Raw genomic sequence first — 24,016 nt, 5'->3', positions numbered from 1 at the left:
TCCACGACAGCTGCTCAGGCAGCTTATTTCTAAGTGGGTCACACCCACGTCGCAAAGGTTAAGGTTTGAGAAGAGGCCTTCTTTTGAGAAGCAGAGTGTGTTTTTAAGCAAACCAAACCAGAAACAAAACAAGCTTTTTAAAGGATGAAAACCTAAAAAAGGTGCCTTTAACTTATGAATCCATTTCTGTAATGATAGGAAGCTGCCTTCTAATGAGTCAGACCACTGGTCTGTACTGCCCAGTGCTGTCCACATGGACTGGCAGCGGCTCTCTAGGGTTTCAGGCAAGGGTCTCACCTTGCTCTGCTTAGAGATGCTGTGGCGATGAAGCCTTCTACATGCAGAGCAGAAGTTCTACCGCTGAGCTAGGCACCTTTTTCATCCCTAGTACTCAGGTTGAAACTCAGTTTCATTCCTTTGGCATTCTATAGATAACTATTGTACCACACATTGTGTCACAACTTTAATCTGGAGTTAACAGTAATTCACAAGTAACCTTTCCCCATTGTCTTTGGTGCTGAGGACTACACACCCATAAAAACCAACAGCAAAGCATTTTAGGAGGAAAGGAGAAAGGGTACTGCGACATTCCTATGCCTGGAATAGAACTGTGCAGTGCAAACGCTCTAAGAATGCAAAGCCAACTTTGAAGAGGTCTCCTCCGCCTTTTAAACCAGGCACATAATATCTGCTCGCATCTCCACAGACTCTGCTTGCACAATGAAATCAACAGAACTCCAACAGAGGCCGTAATCATGTTTAATGCTCCATTGAGATTCTAAGGGCAGTTATCTGTTATGTCAAGTTAAACCAAGACAAGGAGTCGGGACCTTCTATCACTTCCCTGTTTGGCCTCCAGTTTTGGAGCACATGACTGAGGTGACAGGAGGTGATCATGTTATCACTTTCACATAATTCAGATGATCAAGTTCAGGTGAGTTGGAATTACAACAAAATTCACGGAAAGTATGAAATCACTGTAAAACTACACTCTGGAAAAAGGAAGACTATTGCCTAACTAATAAGGAAATCGTAACTATGGTTAGTGCTACAGCTCCAGCAGCTAACAGGCCAAGGGTGTTCCAGTGGACATGTGTCACCTGGCATCTCACTCCTGTGTAGAAGAAGAGGCAGCTTGTAGCACACCTGTAAACAGAAGAAGGGGAAATGTCTATTTTGGAGCTTGGGTTGTAAACAGGAGGCTTCTTTGAACATTGATGTGAGTTCAGGAATTCCCAGTGGAAGGTAGTTTGGAGCTGCTTCGTTGCCTCAAGGAAAGGTTAGCCTCCATGCCCCTTATTAGTCTTAAAGACCAGAAAATGTGTCACCACCATAAGCCCAATATGAGCTGTGACCCAATGCATGTCTCCATGTTCAGAGCAACCAGACTGCCATTGCCCATGTTGGCCCGCTTCAAAGACTGCCAAGATTTTAGGGACAGAGGTAAATGCTAAATTAAGAGCTTGAAGGATGGTGTTCTGGGGCCTTTAATAGCTGCATGCTATTTATTATTGTTATTGTTTATTAAATTTATATACCACCCTTCATCCGTAGATCTCAGGTAGGAGAAAATTCAACAGGTGTAGCTTCTGTTGACATTGCTTCATGGAGAAAAGCTGTACCTATGCTTCCAAAGAGCACACAGAGTAGCCTTCCTCTGCTAACTGGCACCCCAGGGGCTGTAACTGAGCCCCCGCCAAGTCTTTTGGTGTGTTTGCAAAGACCCCCATAAATTTGTAATTAAGAAACCCCCTTAAATGATTGACTGTTCCTGTGATGCCACAAAGTTTTATGTACCACCCCCATGGTCCCTGCAATTCTTTTTTTTAACAGGCTGCTCCAGTAGATCCCCTTTGTGATACTAAAATGAGTTTTGGGACTCTTCCTTTGTTCCTTAATAAAAAATTAAAAATAAATAAATTAATTGCTGCTTTTTACTGACCATGCGTCCCCTGCTGCAGTACAAATGGCTTTTGTGCCCAAATTTTCTGCCCAAATTTGTATAATAGTAGTAGTAGTAGTAGTAGTAGTAATAATAATAATAATAATAATAATAATAATAATAATAATACATTTCTTTTGGCCATGCTCACTTTTGTACTTTGGCTATGGCCACTTGACTTGCAGCTCTTGGCGAGAGGTCCATGGCTCAGTGCAGCCCTCAAAGAAAGGTGAGGCACTCTGGCACAAAGTCCCTTCCCTATCCAAGTGCAACATCAATGGGCTGGAATTTTTGCAAGAAAAGCAAAGGCAAAACAGATAATGATGATATAATATTATTTATACCCTGTCCATCTGGCTGGGTTTCCACAGTTACTCTGGCTAGCTCCCAACAGAATATTAAAAACACAAGAAAACATCAAACATTAAAAACTTCCCTAAACAGGGCTGCCTTCAGATGTCTTCTGAAAGTCAGATAGTTGTTTATTTCCTTGACATCTGATAGGGGGCGTACCACAGGGAGGGTGCCACTACCGAGAAGGCCCTCTGCCTGGTTCCCTGTAAAATCACTTCTCGCAGTGAGGGAACCACCAGAAGGCCCTCAGAGTTGGACCTCAAGTGAACAATGGGGGTGGAGACGCTCCTTCGAGTATACTAGGCTGAAGCCGTTTAGGGCTTTAAAGATCAGAACCAACACTTTGAATTGTGCTTGGAAACGTGCTGGGAGCCAATGTAGGTCTTTCTAGACCAGTGTTATGTGGTCTCGGCGGCCACTTCTAGTCACCAGTCTAGCTGCCGCATTCTGGATTAGTTGTAGTTTCTGGGTCACCTTCAAAGGTAGCCCCACATACAGCGCATTGCAGTAGTCTAAGAGGGAGATAACTACAGCATGCACCACTCTGGCCAGACAGTCTGCGGGCAGGTAGGGTATCAGCCTGCATACCAGGTGGAGCTGATAGACAGCTGCCCTGGACACAGAATTGACCTGAACCTCCATGGACAGCTGTGAGTCCAAAATGACTCCCAGGCTGCGCACCTGGTCCTTCAGGGGCACAGTTACCCCATTCAGGACCAGGGAGTCCTCCACACCTGCCCACCCCTTGTCCCCGCAAAACAGTACTTCTGTCTTGTCAGGATTCAACCTCAATCTGTTAGCCGTGATCCATCCTCCAACCACCTCCAGGCACTCACACAGGACCTTCATCGCCTTCACTGGTTCTGATTTGAAAGAGAGATAGAGCTAGGTATCATCATACTGATGAACACCCAGCCCAAACCCCCTTAATGATCTCTCCCAGAGGCTTCATATAGATGTTAAAAAGCATGGGGGAGAGGACAGAACCCTGAGGGACCCCACAGGTGAGGGCCTAGGAGTCTGAAAACTCATCCCCCAACACCACTTTCTGGACACGACCCAGGAGGAAGGAGCGGAACCACTGTATGACAGTGCCCCCAGCTCCTCTAGATGGTCCAGAAGGATGTTATGGTTGATGGTATCAAAGGCCGCTGAGAGATCCAGCAGAACTAGGAAACAGCTCTCACCCTTGTCCCTAGCCTGCTGAAGTTCATCGACCAGTGCTACCAAGGCAGTTTCAGTCCCATGGTGAGGCCTGAATCCTGACTGGAAGGGATCCAAATGGTCCGCATCCTCCAGGCGTGCTTGGTAGTTGTTCGGCAACCACCCGCTCAATCACCTTGCCCAAGAATGGAAGATTTGAGACTGGGCGATAGTTGGCCAAATTGGCTGGTTCTAAAGATGTTTTTTTAAGAAGCGGTTTAATGACCGCCTCTTTCAGCGGGTCTGGGAAGGCTCCCTCACAGAGAGAAGCATTCACTACCCCACGAAGCCCATCGCCCAGTCCTTCCCGGCTTGCTTTTATAAGCCAAGGGCAAGGAACAAGGAGACAGGTGGTCGGTTTCACTCGTCCAAGCAGCCTGTCCACATCCTTGGAGGTAACAGATTGGAATGCAACTTGAGTAGACAGGACTCTAGCACTCTCCCACCCTGGCCCTGCTCCCACGGTGGAGTCTACCTTTGAAGTTGTTGTTGTTGTTGTTGTGATCTAATCATGTGGCACATAAATGAGAAAGAAAAAAAATGCCATGAAAGCACAGGATACCTGCAGCTTGTTTTTCCTTTTAGTTTTACACAAATGCCATCATTTTGGCACGGATTTGGGTCACACTGTTCTCTCAGGTAGGACTGCCAGTCTTCCAGAGAGGCTGATCTTTTTTCCCGTTCCAGGGAGTCATTCTGTTCCACAGGCCGTTTTTCTGGGAAAATGTGTTCCGTCTTCTTGAGATGTGTTAAATCTTACTCAGAAAGAGAGAAAGGACTGGTCCAAACAAATGTGGCACATATTTTTTTCAACCAAAATTGAAACGAAAACTTACACCTACTAATTTATTTAATTTTATTTAAAGCAGCAGCAAAAAACCAGAATGCATAGGTTAGAGTAGGTTAAAATGAAATGAAATGAAAAGAAAATTGTAACTAGGCTGAGCAATGCAAACTAAAATTAAATGTCTTTGTCAAATGTTGCACTAAAAAGAGGTAAATAACCTTTATACACAATTGTAATTTTCTCATAAAATACTAGGTGGCTGTTTGTAAGAATCCTAGTCCTCGGTTGCGGAGGGTGGGTGGAGAGAAACCCAAACATATTGAGAAGCTGGAGCCATTTGTTATATATAATACACACTCTATTGGATAAAAATCTATCTATATAAATGAGAACAGTGGTGCACATTGCTTAATTTCTAAAAATGAGACTTGTATGGCGTTACCCCTCATTGCGAGAAGTGAGGTTACAGGGAACCAGGCGGAGGGCCTTCTCGGTGGTGGCGCCTGCCCTGCAGAACGCCCTCCCAGCAGATGCCAAGAAAATAAGCAACTATCTGACTTTTAGAAGACATCTGAAGGCAGCCCTGTTTAGGGAAGTTTTTAATATTTAATGTTGTATTGTTTTTAACACTCGATCGGGAGCCGCTCAGAATGGCTGGGGAAACTCAACCAGATGGGCAGGGTATAAAAAATAAATTATTATTATTATTATTCCCTGGAGGTTCTTTCTGCTAATTCCAGATGTGTGGCTACTCAGTGATGAATGAAAAACATTATGTACTTGTTCACTAACACTTTTTTACTATTACTCTTCAGAGTAAATCCCAGGAACTGAATGCTAGGTTTTGTAGAATCTTAGCTCAAATGGAGCCCCAATAATACTTTACTGTTATTTCCTTTTCCTTACTTAAGAAAAAATAACTTTTTGTTCTTTGTTTTTAATAAGTCAAAACTGAAAAGACTCTGCTTTCCCTTTTCTAATAGAATCTTTTTCCATACCGTCAAACTCTGCAAAGATAATAAGATCATCATTTTTCAGATAATTCCTCCTTCTTAGGTGTGCATGGGACACAAAATTGCTCCATCCTCGATCTATGCTCCGGTGGCATTTGCATGAAGTATCAAATTTCCCCAGAAGAGAAGGCTTCCCCCATCGGGAAGAATTGTTTTGTTCTACAAAATAGTACAAATTACGCAGTAATACTGGTTGCTCTCTGCACACAAATTCTAAATTAAGTCGGCAATCCCATGACTGACTATAGTCGTGATGATTGTATCCAGGAGCACCCGAGCCGGGGGGGGGGGCTTTTCCCTCCCCAGGCTTCCTGTCTTGCTCCCTCCCTCGGAGGCTTCCTATCAAATGTGACTTGTAAGGCGGGGGGGGGGGGAGCAACCTCTGCCTTTTAAGCTGCCAACGTGCACATACCCTACTTTGGACTACTGCAATGCTGCCTGCGCAGGCCTTGAAGAGCATTCAGAAACTTCAGTCGGTCCAGGAGGCATCAGCCCGACAGCTGACAGTCTGAGAGACCATGTGATCCACTCTGTGAGGAGCTGCAAGGATTGCAACTTAGATTCTAGGCTGACTTGGAAGTGCAAGCCCAAAAATAATCTGGGTCCTGGATACTTGAGGCCTTGCCATGAGTGCCCAGGACACCAGAAATTTGGCGGGCCTTCTGTTTGAGTGCCTTCCCTGTGACACCAGAAGCCAGCTCACTTTCAAAAGGAAACACATGACAACCACTAACAGTTTTTCAAAGCAGAGCTGTCCTGCATTCCCATCTTCGCAGGCTCATACCCTAAGGGTACCAGATTTTTTTCAATAAATCCGGGGACACTTTTCAACTTCCTGCTAAATAGATGGATTTTGTCAGCGGATGGGGGCCACTAGGGGGCGCACTGGAAGATGGCCGACAATACCATCTCTCCGGACCACACGGGGTAATTAAGAGGCTGTGATGGGAGTAGGCAGCCTCCCTTGTTGCCCCAAGGGGATGGGGAACACTGCCCTTGCCTGCTGTGCTCATAAATCACCCCCAAATTCGAAAGAAGGGGGTGAGGGCACTAGGCAGAATGCCCCCGTGAGGACTTCGGCTCTCCTGGACGCTGTCTCTGATTGCGCACTAGTTGCAGTAATTTGGAATAATTAATTACAAAAGAAGCAAATGCACATATTTCAAGTGAAGAAGGGGAGTGAAGACTGCTAATTGAAGGGACCTCTGTGAAAAGAAGATGACGGGTTGGAGCAACAGGAATATTTTACGAAGAAGATACATCAAAGGCTGGGTATGTCGGCAACGGGACTGAATGGGGGCGGGGCAGGAAAACCTTTTATACTTTTCTTCTATGTGATTAACCAAGAACCCCTCCTCATTAGAACCATCGGTCTAACTGACCCAAGCAGGATGAATAAGTATGCTTTATGGAAATCGAGTAGGAACAAGAGCTTTTGGAATGGCACAGCAATTAATTCAGAGACGCCATCTTGCCGAAGGATTTATAGCCGGGAGGAAGAATGGACTTGTTTTCAGACTGCATTCCTGGTGAATCTCCTTAGAGGTTTGAGAAAGGCGACAGATTTGTGAAGATTAATGACGCTAAGACTGTTTTGATTTATGGAAGTGATGTTATACGGAAAACATCAGGATATGGCTACTGGATTAAAAAAAAAATCCACACAGGATTACAAACTGTTTTAACCCGCTTGGGGAGACTATCAGAGGTCACAAAGAGAAAGGAAAAATATATGAAAATAATAAGAAGAGATGTGGAAAAACAACAAGAAAGGACTGGATAGTACTGTGAACATCATATTGTCAGATTTGTGGACATTAAAACAGCAGCAAGAAGCAAGAAGATGATTGGACCCCCTTCGGAACTTGAAATATGGGTACCCCCAACAAAAATTTAAAATTCGGCTGTGTAATTTGGAATTTATGTAATTTGGTTTGATTTGATGTGATTGGTCGGTTAATAAAAATTATTCTTATAAATAGATTTTGCCAGGGGATTGATTTGTAAATCCGGGGACTGTGCCTGGGAAACGGGGACGTCTGGCAACCTTATCATACGCCACTTAGCACTATGTTGAATTCCAGATAGAGTTTTCTAGCTGGGAGAAAAAAATACCCTTCCTTTGTTAAGCCGTTGTGTTGGTTTTAACTTTAGCATGCTGCCTTGAGAACAAATTTGGTGGGAAAGCTGCAGGGGATGAATCAGATGAAAGAATGAGTGAGGCATTGCAGAGGGAAGCTCTGGCACCAAGAGCAGATTCTCAGCCCCCGCTAGCCCCCCCTCATGGCTTCCTCCTTGCTGCTTCTGCTACTTTTCCAACTGCCCCCTCAGAGCATGTCAAGAGGGAGGAGGAGCAGCAGCAGCTCCCTCCTGTGATTTGCTATATTGCTTTCAGTTGCTTTATGTCCTTCAAATGTCATAGTATTATTATTACCTGAAGGTATCAATGTGCCTTAAAGGAAGCATTTTATACCAAAGATTTGTTCCAGTTACAAACTTGTTTCTGTGACGGGTTTTTTTAAATCACAGTTTATGCTTCATTCCCTGTCTCCCTGGATTGTTAAAGAGCAAATTCGTCCTTTGCTGAATTAACAGCACACAATTAAAGAATTTTACTCTCAGCATCTTCTGTGACATTTGCTTGTAATCTTGAGCAAAAGCTCCGACATTTTGTATTCCAGCATCTCAGGGAGGCAAAAACATGGAACCACTCACTCCCCTCTTGCCTTATCAGGCAGAAGCGACCTACCTGGCAGAACCTGTGATTCATCGGTTGTGAAGCTCCTCTCGATGGACCTCCTTTCCTTGATATTGGTATGCTGGTCCAGCACCTTGATGGTCACCTGCCTGTTCAGAGCTGGCCACTCGAGGACACCATCGTTTTCTCCACTAGCCAGGTGAAAAGAAATCCTTGTGTAGTTTGCCGAAGCAGAATCACTCTGGCCTCTGGGATACAACGTTATGCCAAAACCATAGCCTTCAGAGCTATAAAACCGGGGACTGAGCATGGCATAGTTTTCGGGGGCAGTTCTAAGAAGATGAGAGAAGTTGCGAATAAGCCAGACGGCACTGGGGCACCGCGTTTCACTCAGGGTGATGTCATCAATGAAAATTCCTCCAGATGAGTCATCGGGATTGCCTTTTAGGCCATGGAAGAGATACCTGAATTTTATTTTATTTTTCAGAGTCACATGGGCAATTTTCCAGTTATGGTCGCTGTCTCCTATGGGAAGTAAAGACAGACACTGTGACTTCTGTGTTGGCATATGAAAAAGATGACCATGTTGGCGCTCATATCAGAGTTTTATGTGGAATTCTTCTTAAAAAAACAAAAACTAAACACCTGCACATTATTGCTGAAATTGGACAAAAGAGACTCCAACCCCCCAAAATATGCAGAAGTGGAATGACCCAGAAATTATCTGACTCATTTATCCCTAAAACCTGCTGTATCTGCTGATAGCAAAATTGCCATTAACTGTAAAAGCATAACTTATTTCCTGGAACCCATTGCTGCTTGACTCCAGCTCTTAGTAATGCTGTATTAACCTAGAATAATTCACACATGTGCCACTAACAGAGGCAGTAAACTGATGAGGGGACAGCAGGAAGAAGCAGCTTGCCTCTGTGGCCAAATGGAAGGTGGTTATCTGATGCAGGGTTCTGTGCATTTTAGAACCCTGGAAAATCTGGTGAAACAGACACTTGCACAGTCTGCATAAAGGATGTTGCTCATATTTCCTATATCTTTTTCCTGTGCAGGAGTTATTCGTGAGTGAGAATCTGCTCCAAATATATGACCACCAAAGTCCTTGGCCATTGCAGTCACTGCCAAAATGATATACAATCTTGCTGTGGTCTTAAAACAAGGTACACTGGTACCTCGGGTTACAGACGCTTCAGGTTATAGACGCTTTGGGTTACAAACTCCGCTAACCAGGAAGTGGTTGCTCCAGGTTAAGAACTTTGCCCCAGGATAAGAATGGAAATCGCATGCCAGTGGCAGCAGAAGTCCCCATTAGCACGCCTCAGGTTACGAACCGTTTCAGGTTAAGAACGGACCTCTGGAACGAATTAAGTTCTTAACCCGAGGTATCACTGTATGCTTAGAACACTCCAAAAATCTTTTACTGGTTTTCAACATTACCTTGAAATGTTTTGGCTTTAACCAGCCTGCGGACTTCTCCGGTGCCGTCATCCTTGACCACCTGGATGAAAAGCCTGTCCCAGAGGCTTCCTGTCATTTTGAAGAAGAACTGGAGACACTGGTTTCTCCTCTTTGGGTACAGAATACGGGATTCTAAAATCGCTGTTTCGCCTCTCTTCCCAAAACTGGTGTTAAAGTACATGAAATAGCCGGCATCTATGAAGAAGAAGCTAGCGCTACTGAAGGTGTATCAAGCATTATTATGCATATGCTACCTCTTAGAACCACAGAATAATAGAACTGGAAGAGACCACAAGGATCATGTAGTCCAACCCCTGCAATACAGGAATCATTTGCCCAACGTGGGGCTTGAACCAGCGACTCCAAGATTAAGAGTCTCATGCTCTGCCCAATGAGCTATGTACAACCTGAATCACAATGTCTGTAATTTTTTATAACTTACAAATACTGAGAATTTTATTTTCGCTGGGTTCCAAAAATTTGAAAAAACTGAGCACTTAGGGGCATATCTGCTTCATGGTATTAAAATGGCTGAGCAGTCATTGGCTTTCCTAAGAGTCCTGGGTATTATGGCTCTTCGAGGGGCTAAGGGTCTTTGTTAGAGTCTTCTTACCAAGCGAAGGCTTCCAAGGCCCTCATTCACTTCAGTTATCAAATGGAATGGAACGAATTCCATTCGTTCGGGCCCGGTCTTATTCAACATCTTTATCAACGACTTGGATGATGGACTCAAGGGCATCCTGATCAAATTTGCAGATGACACCAAACTGGGAGGGGTGGCTAACACCCCAGAGGACAGGATCACACTTCAAAACGACCGTGACAGATTAGAGAACTGGGCAAAAACAAACAAGATGAATTTTAACAGGGAGAAATGTAAAGTATTGCACTTGGGGGAAAAAAATGAGAGGCACAAATACAAGATGGGGGACACCTGGCTTGAGAGCAGTACGTGTGAAAAGGATCTAGGAGTCTTGGTTGACCACAAACTTGACATGAGCCAACAGTGTGATGCGGCAGCTAAAAAAGCCAATGCAATTCTGGGCTGCATCAATAGGAGTATAGCATCTAGATCAAGGGAAGTAATAGTGCCACTGTATTCTGCTCTGGTCAGACCTCACCGGGAGTACTGTGTCCAGTTCTGGGCACCACAATTCAAGAAGGACACTGACAAACTGGAACGTGTCCAGAGGAGGGCAACCAAAATGGTCAAAGGCCTGGAAACGATGCCTTATGAGGAACGGCTAAGGGAGCTGGGCATGTTTAGCCTGGAGAAGAGGAGGTTAAGGGGTGATATGATAGCCATGTTCAAATATATAAAAGGATGTCACATAGAGGAGGGAGAAAGGTTGTTTTCTGCTGCTCCGGAGAAGCGGACACGGAGCAATGGATCCAAACTACAAGAAAGAAGATTCCACCTAAACATTAGGAAGAACTTCCTGACAGTAAGAGCTGTTCGACAGTGGAATTTGCTGCCAAGGAGTGTGGTGGAGTCTCCTACTTTGGAGGTCTTTAAGCAGAGGCTTGACAACCATATGTCAGGAGGGCTCTGATGGTGTTTCCTGCTTGGCAGGGGGTTGGACTCGATGGCCCTTGTGGTCTCTTCCAACTCTATGATTCTATGATTCTATGAATATTGGCAAGTTATGTGTCTTTTCCTTCTTCTTAAATTGTATGCAATGAAGGCTGCAGCCCTAAATCCAGCCAAGGGCTGTTGGATGTGACAAAAGGGCTGCTTTGCTGGCAGAGAGGCAGTGACTTGGCCCTGGTCCCACTTGCAGAGGGAACCAAAGAGGTCAGGTCGGGGGGGGGGTGTTTGTGTGTGTTGAGGAATAGTAGAGGATCTGCAGAATCCTCATCCCCCGGCCACTCCTGCTAAATGGTTCCTCAACTATGCCAGCCCTCAAGCTGATGTGGTGAATTCTGACCTACTGGCTGCAATGTGAGGGGGTGAACTGGGAGACAGGGGAGTAAAGGCCCACCCCCCACCTCACCACTGGCAGGGCTTAAGCCACTGGCTAGGCTCCAGAAGCGGAAGTAGCCCCACAGATCTGAAGTTCAGTGAATTCTATCAAATGGAGGAGGCAGATGCTTCCCTGTTTTCCCTTCTCCAGTATCATCTGGTGCAGCACTGGGGTCACCCAGAATGGAGTCCTTCTGCAAGACGGTTCTCTCCCTGGCATCTCTTTTGTGGAGTCAGGTTTCTGTCCTTTTATTCTTTTGCACACAGATTCTATGCAAAACAATAAATTGATGCAAGTCTGGCATCAAGGAGTCCAATTCTTTCACTTGGGGGTTGAACAGGACACTCTGCTGCTGACACAAATGTGGTCCTTCTCCAACACCACAAAAACTTCATTGCATTAAAGCTGCCAGAGTCCAGCTCCTTAAGTGGCCTCATTCAATTCCCTTTCACTTGAATGATGAACACAACAAATCTAGGATCATAGAAGTGCAGAACTGGAAGCAATTGCTCCTGTTGCAAATGCTCCTTACGTTAGTTTTGCACATTTTAATTGACTAGTCTCAGACTATTCTTAGAAGTATAAAATGTAACTACTGGAACCGCTGTCTGGATTAAAGACTCATTTGGCATGTCTTCCACTTCACTTTGGGCCAAGATGATCGGAAGCTCAGGAAAATGGCAAAGCCAAGAGTTGTGACAGACTTTCCACTGAGTCAGCAGGAGATAACACAGTGACCAAGAAGCAAAGAACTGGTCCCATGAAAGAAGGAGGGGATTGTCCCCAGTTTACCTTTGCAGCGTCCAGAGAGGGTATGGTCTTGGCCACTCTTCTTATGAATCCAGCTGGTATCTCCACTGGTTTTCTCAACCAGGCCACATATATCAGCTGACTCAAAATCACATTGGTCCAAAAGGGTGACAGTTCTCGCTGGGGCAGGAGTGAGGGGAGAGTAAAAATACAGAAAGAAATATTTAAAAACTAAAGAGAAGTGCCTTTCCCATTTCCATTTAACAAAACCATTTAATCAGTTTTATTCAAAGGCAATGGATTCAGTTTCACTCTGCAAATTTCACTGTCTCATCATGACTTACTGCAGTTGTACATTCGATTGAGTCTTTCCAGGTCAGAAGTGCTGAAATCCAAGCGTTGGCCAATAATGTTATTAAATTCTGGTATTTTCGTAGTAATTGTTTTTAAGCTTTCATTTTTACTAAATGAAGATGGACCATAGTGCATGATGGACTCGTAATCATAAGGAGTATTCAAGTCTGTTATATCGTCATCAACCACTTTCTTAAAGTTGTACTCTTGATCTGCATGCAGAATAAACACCACACAGTTACTTTCTGTTAGTGCTCGGAAAGGGCTTGCAATCCACGCTCTGCCAGCTGACTTGATTATGGAACAGGATGCCATGATTTCCTCAGGGCCATGGCTGCCACCTTCGACTCGTAAGATGACTTGGGGGGGGGGGTGTCACGCTCTGAACAAATATGTGTAGAAAAATTATGACCTCAACTAATGTGTGCTAGTTAAGAGCATGAACTATGTTGCTAGAGTTCACAGTTTCAAATCTCTCATCAACCATCAACTCACTGCTGTTACCTCTTACGAGAAAGCACTGTTTTTCAACTGCAGAGGAATATGCATGAAAATGTCACGCCAGAATGTTTAAAAAAGTGCACATGGCTTTTACAAGAAAAACATATAAACAGGAATCTAATACACATCAGCCTATATTTTTACCATGGTTTAGGGGTTTTCCAAATCTTCTTTCTAAATTGCCCAAGAGTTTTGTTGTTTGTGGCACTGAACATTCAGTTACAAGTGGCCTTGGACTACAGAAGGGAGCCAAGCTTCTACTTCTACGAATCTTGGCTCCCTTCAACAGTCCAGGGCCACTTGTAACTGAATGTTCAGTGCCACAAACAACCAAACTCTTGGGCAATTTAGAAAGACCCTCCCACCAATGGGCATGCTCAAAAAGTCTGAGAATTTTGATTCCCCAAAGATCAATTCCATTGTCAAGGGACGAGACATTTCACCCTGCCCCCATGAATATTTGAGTCCAGTTCTTATAGAATCATAAAACAGTAGAGTTGGAAGGGACCTTAGGGTCATCTAGTCCAACCCCCAGAAATGCAGGAGTCTCAGCTAAAGCATCCATGACAGATGGCCATCCAACCTCTGCTTAAAAGTCTACAAGGAACAAGAGTCCACAATCTCCCACTGTCCAACAGCTCTTACTGCCAGAAAGTTCTTCCTGATATTTAGTCAGAATCTCCTTCCTTGTAACTGGAAGCCCTTGTTGGGTCCTACCCTCCAGAGCAGGAGAAAACAAGCCTTCATTTTGATCTATAATGTATGTTTCCTTGCACACCTTGCTCAAATAAAAACCAGGTTTAAATGTCTGTCTCTTCAGGTAGAGGCATGGGCAAAGTCAAGATTTGGGGGGGGGGGGCAGAACCAAGCTATCTGTGACACAGTTGGTCAGTTAGTTAAATATTTTTATTTATTTACTTGATTTGCTTATTTTTAGCTGTAAGCCACCTTGAGTCCTGACAGGGAAAAAGGCAAGGTGTAAATAAACAATATTTTGAAACAGGGACCGCCAACATGGTGCCCTCTAGCTGCTGTGGGCTACAACTCCCATGGTGGCCAATAGCCAGGAATTAAAAATATGGATCACTTACTTTTCAATAATGATTCCAGGATAATGAAAAGTTGTCATTTTTAATTGTCACTAGCCAAGGCATGAATGTACTTTAATTAAGCTAAATGGGATTAATTGTGTTGCAAATGTCAGACTGTTCTTCATGATAATAATAATAATAATAATAATAATAATAATAATAATAATAATTGTATACCACTCTTCATCTGAAGATCCTAGGGCCATTCAATTTTGTTTTTAATTTAATTTTTGGTAATTGGTTATGGCTAATGACTAAACTTTTTTAAAAAATTGACCACAAAAGTAACAAATTAGTTCTTGAAAACATGTGCATCATACATATATAATAATCAGAGAATTGGGATTGTCTGTTGAGTTACATTTAGTAGAAAGCCTGGTTTTGTGGGCATATAATGTGTGAATATTACAGTATATTTAGGGATATATGAAATTAAAGGCGTTTACAAAATGTTTAATATTGTATTTTTACATTGTTGTAACCAATCTTGGGTAATAATAATAATAATAATACCACTTAGGAAGATGGACAATTGTAAAGCCATTTCAGTAGCTTCAAATTTCTTGACAATAAACCATTTCAATTGTTCTAACTCAGGCATACGCAAACTCAGCCCTCCCGATGTTTTGGGACTACAACTCCCATGACCCCTAGCTGACAGGACCAGTGGTCAGGGATGATGGGAGTTGTAGTCCCAAAAAACATCGGGAGGGCCGAGTTTGCCTATGCCTGTTCTAACTGCTGAGCATGCATATGTATATTCTCTTGAATGAATGTTTCGTATAAGGCAGAGGAATAAGACATAGCACCAGAGGCGAGATCAATCACCCATCTGTTCTCCAAAGGACTTTCCCCCATTTCCCCTGGCATCTGCAGGAGGAGAAACAAGGCAGCTGCAATGTCCACATCCCAACCCATTTCAAGGGCCTGAACACCCACTTGGAAGCACGTGATCCCACCAGATCTCGACATAATCATCTCGGTCTGGCCGTGTCTGCTCATGGATACGTCCCAAAGCATGTAAGATCTCATGAGATATGATGCCTTTGGTGTCACATCCTGCACCAACAGAAAGGTTCTGGCCTCCTTTCACATCTCCAATTTTAGACCAACATCTGAAAAACGCAAATGAAAAGTAAAGGTGCTTGACAGGGATAAACTTTCAGCTTTTCATTTTGGACAACATTCTTTATATGTGGAAACCAATAACAATTTGTAACTATTTTTGACTACACCTTTTAAATTAATTTTAATTAGTGAAAAAGGTGAAATACTTGGGTATTTGGATATCCACAAAAAATATAAACCTAGTAGAAGACAACTATAATAGAACTTGGAGAGAGATCAAAAAAGACCTAGATAGTTGGAGTAGATTAAAACTCTCATGGGCAGGAAGAATGGCTACCATTAAAATGAGCATCCTCCCAAGAATGATTTTCTTATTTCAAAACATCCCAGTGATCAGGGGCACGACAATGTTTAAAGAATGGCAGAGGACCCTGTCCAGATTCATCTGGCAGGGGAAAAGAGCAAGAATCAAATTTAAACTGCTCACAGACCGAAGGGAAAGAGGCGGGTTCGCTGTCCCGAACCTAAAACTATATTATGAGGCCTCGTGCTTGTGTTGGATTAAGGACTGGATAACCCTGGGAAACACGGATTTGCTGGATTTAGAGGGATTTAATGCCAGATTTGGTTGGCATGCGTATATATGGCAGGATAAAGAAAAGGCGCACAAGGGATTCTCCAACCATGTCATCAGGGGGGCGCTACTGGAAGTATGGAATAGAAATAAAAGGTTGATAGAGGGGGGCACACCTTGGTGGCTATCACCGGTTGACATCTTGACAATCAAAAAACTAAACATGGAAAGCCCAAGATGGACCTATGAAGACCTTCTGGTTAAATCAGATAAGGGATGGAAAATGAGACCATATGAGGAATTAAAGGATAAACTAACGGGGTGGCTTCAATATCACCAAATTAATGCCCTCTGGAGTGAACATAAAAAAGGAGGGATGAAGGAGAAAAAATCTAGATACCAGGTAGAAATAATAGAAGGAAACACCAAAATTTTGTCCAAAATGTATAATCAACTACTAGAGTGGGACACCAAGGACGAAGAGGGGAAAGAGGTCATGATTAAATGGGCTATAGACCTGGGATACAATTTGGATTATGATAGATGGGAGAAACTTTGGAATAAAGATATGAAATTCACAGCATGTGCTGGACTCCGAGAGAATATGGAAAAGATGATGTATCATTGGTATATCACTCCAGTGAAACTAGAAAAGATGTATAGAACAGGGGACAAAACCTGCTGGAAATGTAAAAATAAGGAGGGTGATTTCCACCATATGTGGTGGACATGCGAAATAGTGAAAAGGTTTTGGGGTCTCATTTACGATGAATTAAAAAAGGTTTTGAAATATAACTTCCCTAAAAAACCTGAAGCCTTTCTTTTAGGAATGGTCGGAGATGAGATTAAGAAGGAAGATCAAACCATGTTTCAATATGCAACAGTAGCAGCCAGGATATTGCTAGTGCAAAATTGGAAAACACCTAACATCCCAACTATCAGAGAATGGCAAATTAAGTTATTCGAGTATATAGAGTTAGCAAAAATGACACAGAAGATCAGGCATCAGAAAAACACAAAATTTATTGATGATTGGAACAAATTCATATCATACATGGAAACAAATTTAGGAAATATTAAAATTGCAGTAGGTGTAACATAAAACCTGCGATGTAGAGATAAAAGTGGTAAAAAGATACTGCAGAAGAAAACATTGGGATATAGCTCAAATCGTGGTGGAGGGAAGTCAGTTCAACAAAACAGTATGAATCTAATGTTTTTGTTATGTGACTTTTTTGTGCCTTTGTATTTTGCTTTATTTCTTTTCCCCCCCTCTTTTTTATCCTTTTTGGATTGTTTGTGGTTTTTTATGTTGGTGTATATGTCAGAAATAAAATAAAAAGAATTTTCAAAAAAATAAATTAAAAAAAATTAATTTTAATTATTCCTTTGCCTTCCGGTTCCCTCTTATTTTTGTATTCAGCATTCATAGGGCCAAACTGCATGTAAAATACAGTTTTTAAAAGAAAAGAAATGAAATAGTGATGGGCTGTATCAAGGCCAGCTCCTGTCATCTGGTTTTGTTGAACCATAGAATTGTAGAGCAGGACATGGGTCCCAGGGTCATCTAGACCAACCCCCTGCAATACAGATGCAGTAGCTCAATAACCTCTGACATGCGGAGCCCTGTTTGGCCGGATCCAGCAGCCAGACTCTTCCCATGTTCCTTTTTCCTCTGGACCACACTTCCTCCCACCATCCGCACGTCCCCTTCATGGCAAAGTATCTGAAGGGGTGGAGAGTCCTCCTTATGTCCTCTGCAAACTCACTCTCTGGCCCTCCTTCTGCCTCTGCCCTTTTATCATTCCTCTCCATTTTTCTTTTTCCATGAGGCTGTGAGCACACAAGATCCACCCCACCCCCAACACATTCACCTTATCTGCACAACTAGAAGGGTGATGGTACAGCTGGAAATCTCCATTCCACACAAGGCTAGAGGCAGAGGAGGGAGGAGCAAAGCAGGTTCAGGAAGGTGGAAGGAAGTACAGGAATAGGCTTATTTGTTGTGTTCTGGTGCAGCGTCTCAGGGATCAAGCCAGCATGGCCAGCCAAAGCACTTCTCCAGACAGAAAATGCTTTTGTATATTAGGGGGAAGAGCACACAAAAAAGCAAATATGGGTGAAAATATCATTCAAGCAGCTTTATAGGGGAGCTGCTGGGGGGAGCTGCTTGCAAAAGTGCCTCTATTAGACAAAGTTACATACAAAAAGTGTACAAATTTTCATGCAACTTAAACAAACAACCTCGCTGCTGAAGTTAGATGAATTGAGAGAAAATGAAATTCACAGGTTGCCTATCTCTACAAGATTGTCCAAACAAGAGAGTACTTGAGCAATGATTCACAGCCAAGATTTCATAAGCTTCCATCTCTTTGGAAGAAACTAGAACAATATGATTCACTGCCCCTTACCTAAATGTCTCTGGAAAATGAGGTGATCATTCTGTGGTTTTATGGCAGTGCAACCTTTGAATAAATGTGTTTTTAATTTTAAAAATTAAAAAAGAAAAACCCCAAGCACCAATGTGTTTTTACTTACCCTTCTAACTTCTGAAATATTATATACGACTGCTCCCCATTATATGGTTTGAAATCCACACAGGATTTTAACTGGAATCCTTCAAGCGTTCTAAGAATTACCCCTTTGGCATTCAGATCTTTAAAAAAAAGCAGTTCATGAGAAATCTATGAGAATCAATGAGAAATTGATTGACTGCCACTATCAATCAATCAATCAATCAGTCATTTTTATTGTTTATAGCCAATGGCCATCACAATACAATATGAGCACAAATCACACAGCTACAAAACAAAAGACATTCCATGCACCAGACCAGGACAAATCTACGGAGAGGAATGGCCTTAGCTCAGGAGCAGGGCTTGTGCTTGGAATGCAGAAGGTCCCAGGCCCAACCCCGAGTGGCATCCCCAGGTGGGGATGAGGCCCACTGCCTGAAACCTGGGGGAGCCATTGCTGCCACTCAGTGTGCAACACTGAGCTCAATGGACCGGCCTAGGACAGGGGTCGGCAAGGTTTATCTTGCCTGAGACGGATCGGTCCCGTGGAGATCCCTCCGTGGACTGGATCGCGCTGGATTGCATGCGCGCATGCACAAGCGAGCGTGCCCATGATTTCTGGCGCTGCAGAAGTGAGTTCCCACTGCACCAGTTTAGTGCAGCGCGCGGGCAGCTCGGTTCTGGGGTGGCTCGTGGGCCGGTTAAACGGCCTCCATGGGCTGCTTCTGGCCCATGGGCTGCACGTTGCCGATCCCTGGCCTAGGATGTAAGACAGCTCCCCATGTTCCTATGACTACTGCAGTTTAAAGAGGGACATCAGATTACCTTTCCGTAAAAGGCAGGGAATTGTTCAGAGGAACTGCTTAACAGGTTGAGTTATTTATTTGTGCAGGACAGGGATCTTCCGAGTCATAGAATAAAAGGATTGTAGTGTTGGAAAGGACCCCAAGAGTCATCTAGTCCAACCCCTGTGCAATGTAGGAGGCACAGCTAGAGGAATCACAACAGGATCAGATTTTAACCCCGGCAGTATTGTAGTGATACAAAGGCTGTATTACCAAGGCTGTCACCCAGAATGAACGGAATAGGGAACTGCCATCGGTAAGCCTCATCTCTGAGCGCACTACGGCTTCTCTATTGAAAATGGAGAAAGGTTAAGATTAGATGCTTTACCTTTGGGCACACAAATAAGAAGAAAAAATGTATGACCTAAAACAACAACAACACTTACAGGCAGTACAATATCCCCCTGGAAGAGGGTGAGTCCAGCAGCTAGAAGAAAATAAAAAAAGATGGCATAATCAAAATGCAAAAGATGATTCATCAGATATTTAAAATAATGTGTTCACTCTTTGAATATGCTTACTATAAAGACTCACAACATGACTAACAATTCTATTCAAAGCGCACCAAACTAATATCTGCAACATGGCCATATGCGTTTAGCAACACCACTCTAAATTCACTTATGGCTTCTAACGGGGCCTCTCTTCCTTCCGAGGCAACCTTCCCTGCCAGGTCCTGACTGCTTCGCATTTCCTTCCAAAAAGAAAGTCTTAACTGTAAATGCCATTTCTGTGCGTGTTCATAATCTTCATTTCCTACTCAGAGTACCAATCTTCCTTTCAAAGGTAAGTGGTTTTGCTTTGCTTTGTTTTGCTTTGATTTTGCTTAAGAAGGGGGTGTGGGAAACACACGCACACAACTTTTGTTGAAAAGCTCAAAAATATTTGAAGTTTTTTTAAAACTTGGGAGAAAAGAAACACATTCAGAGGAGAGATGAAAGGAGTTAACCCATGGCTAAAAGAACATGTCCACTAGGTAAACTTCTTGAATTCTGTTGAGAATATTCCCTTTGGATTCTTTTCAAAGTTTTATCCGAACAGTTAAATGATCTCTCGGCCAGCAAGAACATTTATCCAAGGGGCAGGGAGAGAATACGGTTTCAGCTTTTGGATCTTGGGAGTGTTACCCCAACACACACATCAAACTGCACACCACAAACCCAAAGAATGCCAAAGAAAGGAGCAGAGCAAAGTGCCAAAATATTCATAGAGCCAACTTTATTTGAAAAAGAAAAGTTTTTTGGGGTTGGGAGTATGTTTATCCAAGTGTTAACTGTCTCACTGCAACCCACCTGAATTTATTTCAGGGATGTCCTTTCTCAGTTCACCAGCATCGGCATCAGCATCTAATCAATACAAGTAATAATATTAAGTTTCAGACACAAAGAGTAAACGAAATAAAAAATGTTTTACTCTGAGCGTCTTAATGAGTTCCAGCATCCTACCATCATCCGGTAGTAAGCGGTCGACCTAAAAAAGAAGGAAAATTATTCATTGTGTTTAGCAATCACCGAAAGAGGCAACGAAGAGGGAGGAGTGTCGCTGGATCGAAACTTACTGAAAATGAGGCGCAATGTGCAAAAAGCACAGTGAGACTGAAAAACTGGAAAGCTGTACTAGAAGCCATGGCAGAAAGAAACAGACCTTCTAATCCCTTCTTGTCAATGCACAAAGCCGCTTGTCGCAGAAACACTTTTAAATGAGGCTTGGAGCTTATCCTCCCACCCCTCATTGAACATTAACAAAACCAGAGGCAGAAACATCTCAGCAAAGCAGCTGAGATGTCAAGGCTTCTCTGCGCTGCTTTGCAGAACCCAGGTGAGGTGTGCTAAAAGCAAGCAGAGTTCAGTTAGAATCCATCCTGAAAAAGCCAGCCAAAATATGTTCTGACTATTGCTGCCATCTGCCTGCCTGTCAGTCCCTATTCCACAACATCAATGGAATTAAAATCTTGTTTTATAGAAGAGAATCTCCTACAAAAAGACTCTGATTACAGCGGTCCTCTTTCACAGAATCATAGAATCGTAGAGTTGGAAGGGACCCTGAGGATCATCTAGTCCACCCAGGTTAGTAAGTAATAGTGAGTTCAAAGAAGCTAATGAGGACCTTTTAGATGCATGTAGAGTTATTGGCTGCCTGGTGTGTTTTACTTGTTTCATTTTGAACTTCTTGCAAAATCAAAATTCAATTAATATTGTAATTACAACACAGAAGCAAACAGAATCCTATGACTATAAGATTAAATCTGAACTCAGTGTCCATTGCCGACCTCCAGTGCTCTAGATGTCCTATGAAACGTGATTACACTGGCTGAGTGGGCAGAGCGTCCCACACACTATGTCAGCGAGTTCCTTCTTGATAGTAGGAGAGGGACTAACAGAGAGAGCAGTCTCCTCAGGGAGCTTGTTAATAACTACCCTGGAGCTTAAAATCGGGCTCCATTAACCACAGTGCTAAATATATAGTCCAGCTGGGGGTTTTGCTTTCCTTTATGTATCTTCAGGATCCTGATATTCCTCTGAAATGCTTTCTCGGGGCTCAGTGACTCCACTGTCGGCCCTTCTGCATCCTTCCTTCTCCTTAAAAAGTAACAGGAACACGGCCCAGTGCTGCCTGTATTTCTCTCCCTCTTGCTTCCCCTTCAACAAGACATTGTTGAGTGATTTGTCCATCGGGGGTGGGGGTGGGGGTCTTTGAAGAAGAAGAAGAAGAGTTTGGATTTGATATCCCGCCTTTCACTCCCTTTAAGGAGTCTCAAAGCGGCTAACATTCTCCTTTCCCTTCCTCCCCCACAACAAACCCTCTGTGAGGTGAGTGGGGCTGAGAGACTTCAGGGAAGTGTGACTGGCTCAAGGTCACCCAGCAGCTGCAGGTGGAGGAGCGGAGACACGAACCCAGTTCACCACCGCTCTGAACCACTGCACCACACTGGTGAAGACACCCATATCTCTATACTTGGGAGTCTGTGGGATCTTGCTATTTCCCCCTGTAATTGATGCATCCTAGCTAGGCTCAAGATTCTGAAAATCAGAAAATCACAGTGACAGTGGGTGTGAAAGTGCCCCATCTGCTCAAGGCTGCACGCTAACATCACAGGCAGCATCTAGCAAGTTAGTTGAATGACTAACAATTAAGGCCGGCTATCCAAACTCTTGTTGTACGAAACCTTGCCATACAGATATCCAAACAGTCGGACCTGTGCGTGTAAAAGAATAAGAGCCTTAAACAACCTTTTTGTGAATTGCTGGTCCACAGCAGCCAATCTTCCAGAAACCAGAAGGGAGTGGGGAGGAAGGGGGTGGAGAGATTGGAGTAATAATACAACATTTTTTCCTCCCTTGTCTGCCTTTTTGAAGGTTGCAGAGGGTTTCCCCAATGTTTCTTTTGTCATCTTGGGGTTAACATTCTGTGGTCATGAATGCATTATAAATTTTCCCATAGGAATCAATGGAAATCATTACCTAACAATTTCCTGAGAATGCATTGTGTTCAGATAGTGGGATCTGCATGTACTGTATTATTAGAGCACTGAGGCTGATCTGAATGTATCATTGCTGAAACATGACATACCAAAAATCTCTGCTTTAAAACCTCCATGGAGGTCCACCACCTCTCCTGGGAGTCAAGCAGCTCTTACTGTGAGAAAGTTCTTCCTCCATGTGACAGCATTTTAGATATCTGAAGATGGCTCTCCTATCTCCTCTCAGCCTCCTCTTTCCCAGGCTACACATGCCCAGCATCCTCAACCGTTCCTCATCAGGCTTGCTTTCCAGACCCTTGACCATCTTCATGGTCCTCCTCCACACACTTTCCAGCTTGTCAACATCCTTCCAAAATTGTGGCACCCAGAATTGGACACAGTATTCCAGGTGTGGTCTGGAATAGAGTGGTACTCCAAACTGCGGGAGGCAGTAGAAGACAGGAGTGCCTGGCGTGCTCTGGTCCAGGGGGTCACAAAGAGGCGGACACGACTAAATGACTAAACAACAACAACATATCTTGAAAGCTTATATTTAGTTGATCTTTAAGGTGGCACTGGAATTATTTAAAAAGATTTTTTCATCTTTCATCTTGTTATTTATTATGACTATGTCAGATCAACACAGCTGTCCACCTGAATCATCCTTCCTGGGTTCTTCTCCTGCATGAGCAGGAGGAGCAGGCAAGGGAGGCAGAACTAGTAAGGCCAGGGGTGACCCCCGAGGCTGAGCGGCCACAGGAACCAGACCCATGACTGAGCAGACTGGCGGCGCCCGACCAAAAGGCCCCGGTCACAGCCGGTAGCGCCGGAACGAGAGCCAGAACCAGAAACCCCGCCGAGGGACACCCCTGACCACAGCGCATAGGTAGGCACCCGGCGTACCTTGGCGACTATGAATGCTAACCTCCCGGGTGCCAGGGGAACATAGAGGGGAGGGGTGTTATGGTAGGGTCCTAGAATGCAACACCTGACTGGCCTGCAGGAGAAGACCAATCAAGCTCCAGGAGGGAAGCAGAATCAGCCAATCAGAAGGAACCCATTGTGTAAATAATGTTTATAAAGCCTGAGGTGGGGGGGGGCATGCATTCACTGTTTTAGGAGCTGCAATAAAGAGCATGAAATCACTGGGCAACTGAGTATATTTCACCCTCCCTTAAAGAATCCTGCCTACGCCGATGCCTGCTACTAACAATTTTTTTCCTTGCCATATTTTCCTCCCGCGCCATATAGTACTTAGAATTTGTTACTCAGGATTTGAATGTAGAGCGGATAAATTAAACTTTTGAACATCACACTTTCTGGTTGCTCAGCAATTTTTGTTCTCACGAACTTGCTTTGAGCCTGCAAATCTGCTTTGGATGCTGGAAGGGCTCGGTGCGGGGAGCGTGTTTTTTTTGGGGGGGGG

General features: G+C 43.7%; 1 protein-coding gene across 4 annotated transcripts; it reads right to left on the bottom strand.

Annotated features, from left to right (window-relative positions):
* Positions 1 to 743: 743 nt before the first annotated feature.
* On the bottom strand, positions 744 to 23,551 carry MEP1A (meprin A subunit alpha). 4 transcript variants are annotated; one of them, XM_082215759.1, is made up of 14 exons: positions 22,701 to 23,551; positions 20,576 to 20,600; positions 20,423 to 20,476; positions 19,517 to 19,557; positions 19,344 to 19,419; positions 18,308 to 18,425; positions 15,067 to 15,242; positions 12,526 to 12,747; positions 12,224 to 12,361; positions 9,447 to 9,662; positions 8,049 to 8,522; positions 5,285 to 5,458; positions 4,062 to 4,254; positions 744 to 1,146 (listed from the first exon to the last, which is right to left on the bottom strand). In XM_082215759.1, the coding sequence occupies exons 1-14, from the start codon at positions 22,725 to 22,727 to the stop codon at positions 1,008 to 1,010; spliced, it is 2,073 nt and encodes a 690-aa protein (XP_082071885.1). In that variant the 5' UTR covers positions 22,728 to 23,551; the 3' UTR covers positions 744 to 1,007. The 4 variants fall into 4 exon arrangements, with proteins under 4 accessions (XP_082071885.1, XP_082071884.1, XP_082071886.1 ...); XM_082215758.1 differs by lacking the exon at positions 22,701 to 23,551 and adding an exon at positions 20,689 to 21,266; XM_082215760.1 differs by lacking the exons at positions 5,285 to 5,458; positions 22,701 to 23,551 and adding an exon at positions 20,689 to 21,266.
* Between the last annotated feature and the right edge of the window lie 465 nt (positions 23,552 to 24,016).

Source organism: Podarcis vaucheri, assembly GCF_965113315.1.
Source record: "Podarcis vaucheri genome assembly, chromosome: 3".
In the NCBI taxonomy this organism is placed as follows: domain Eukaryota; kingdom Metazoa; phylum Chordata; class Lepidosauria; order Squamata; family Lacertidae; genus Podarcis; species Podarcis vaucheri.
The sequence above is the reverse complement of the archived record's forward strand: the minus strand, read 5'-3'. Positions and strand labels throughout refer to the sequence as shown.

What these genes read in the sequence shown, in the direction of transcription:
- MEP1A (XM_082215758.1), bottom strand. Translation starts at nt 20,862, where the DNA reads ATGAGGGGTGGGAGGATAAGCTCCAAGCCTCATTTAAAAGTGTTTCTG. An exon ending in CCTCTCTGGACGCTGCAAAG is followed by an intron (nt 9,663 to 12,223) that starts GTAAACTGGGGA and finishes TCTTCTTCATAG; the next exon opens with ATGCCGGCTATTTCATGTAC. An exon ending in TATCTTTGCAGAGTTTGACG is followed by an intron (nt 4,255 to 5,284) that starts GTATGGAAAAAG and finishes TTTCTGAGTAAG; the next exon opens with ATTTAACACATCTCAAGAAG.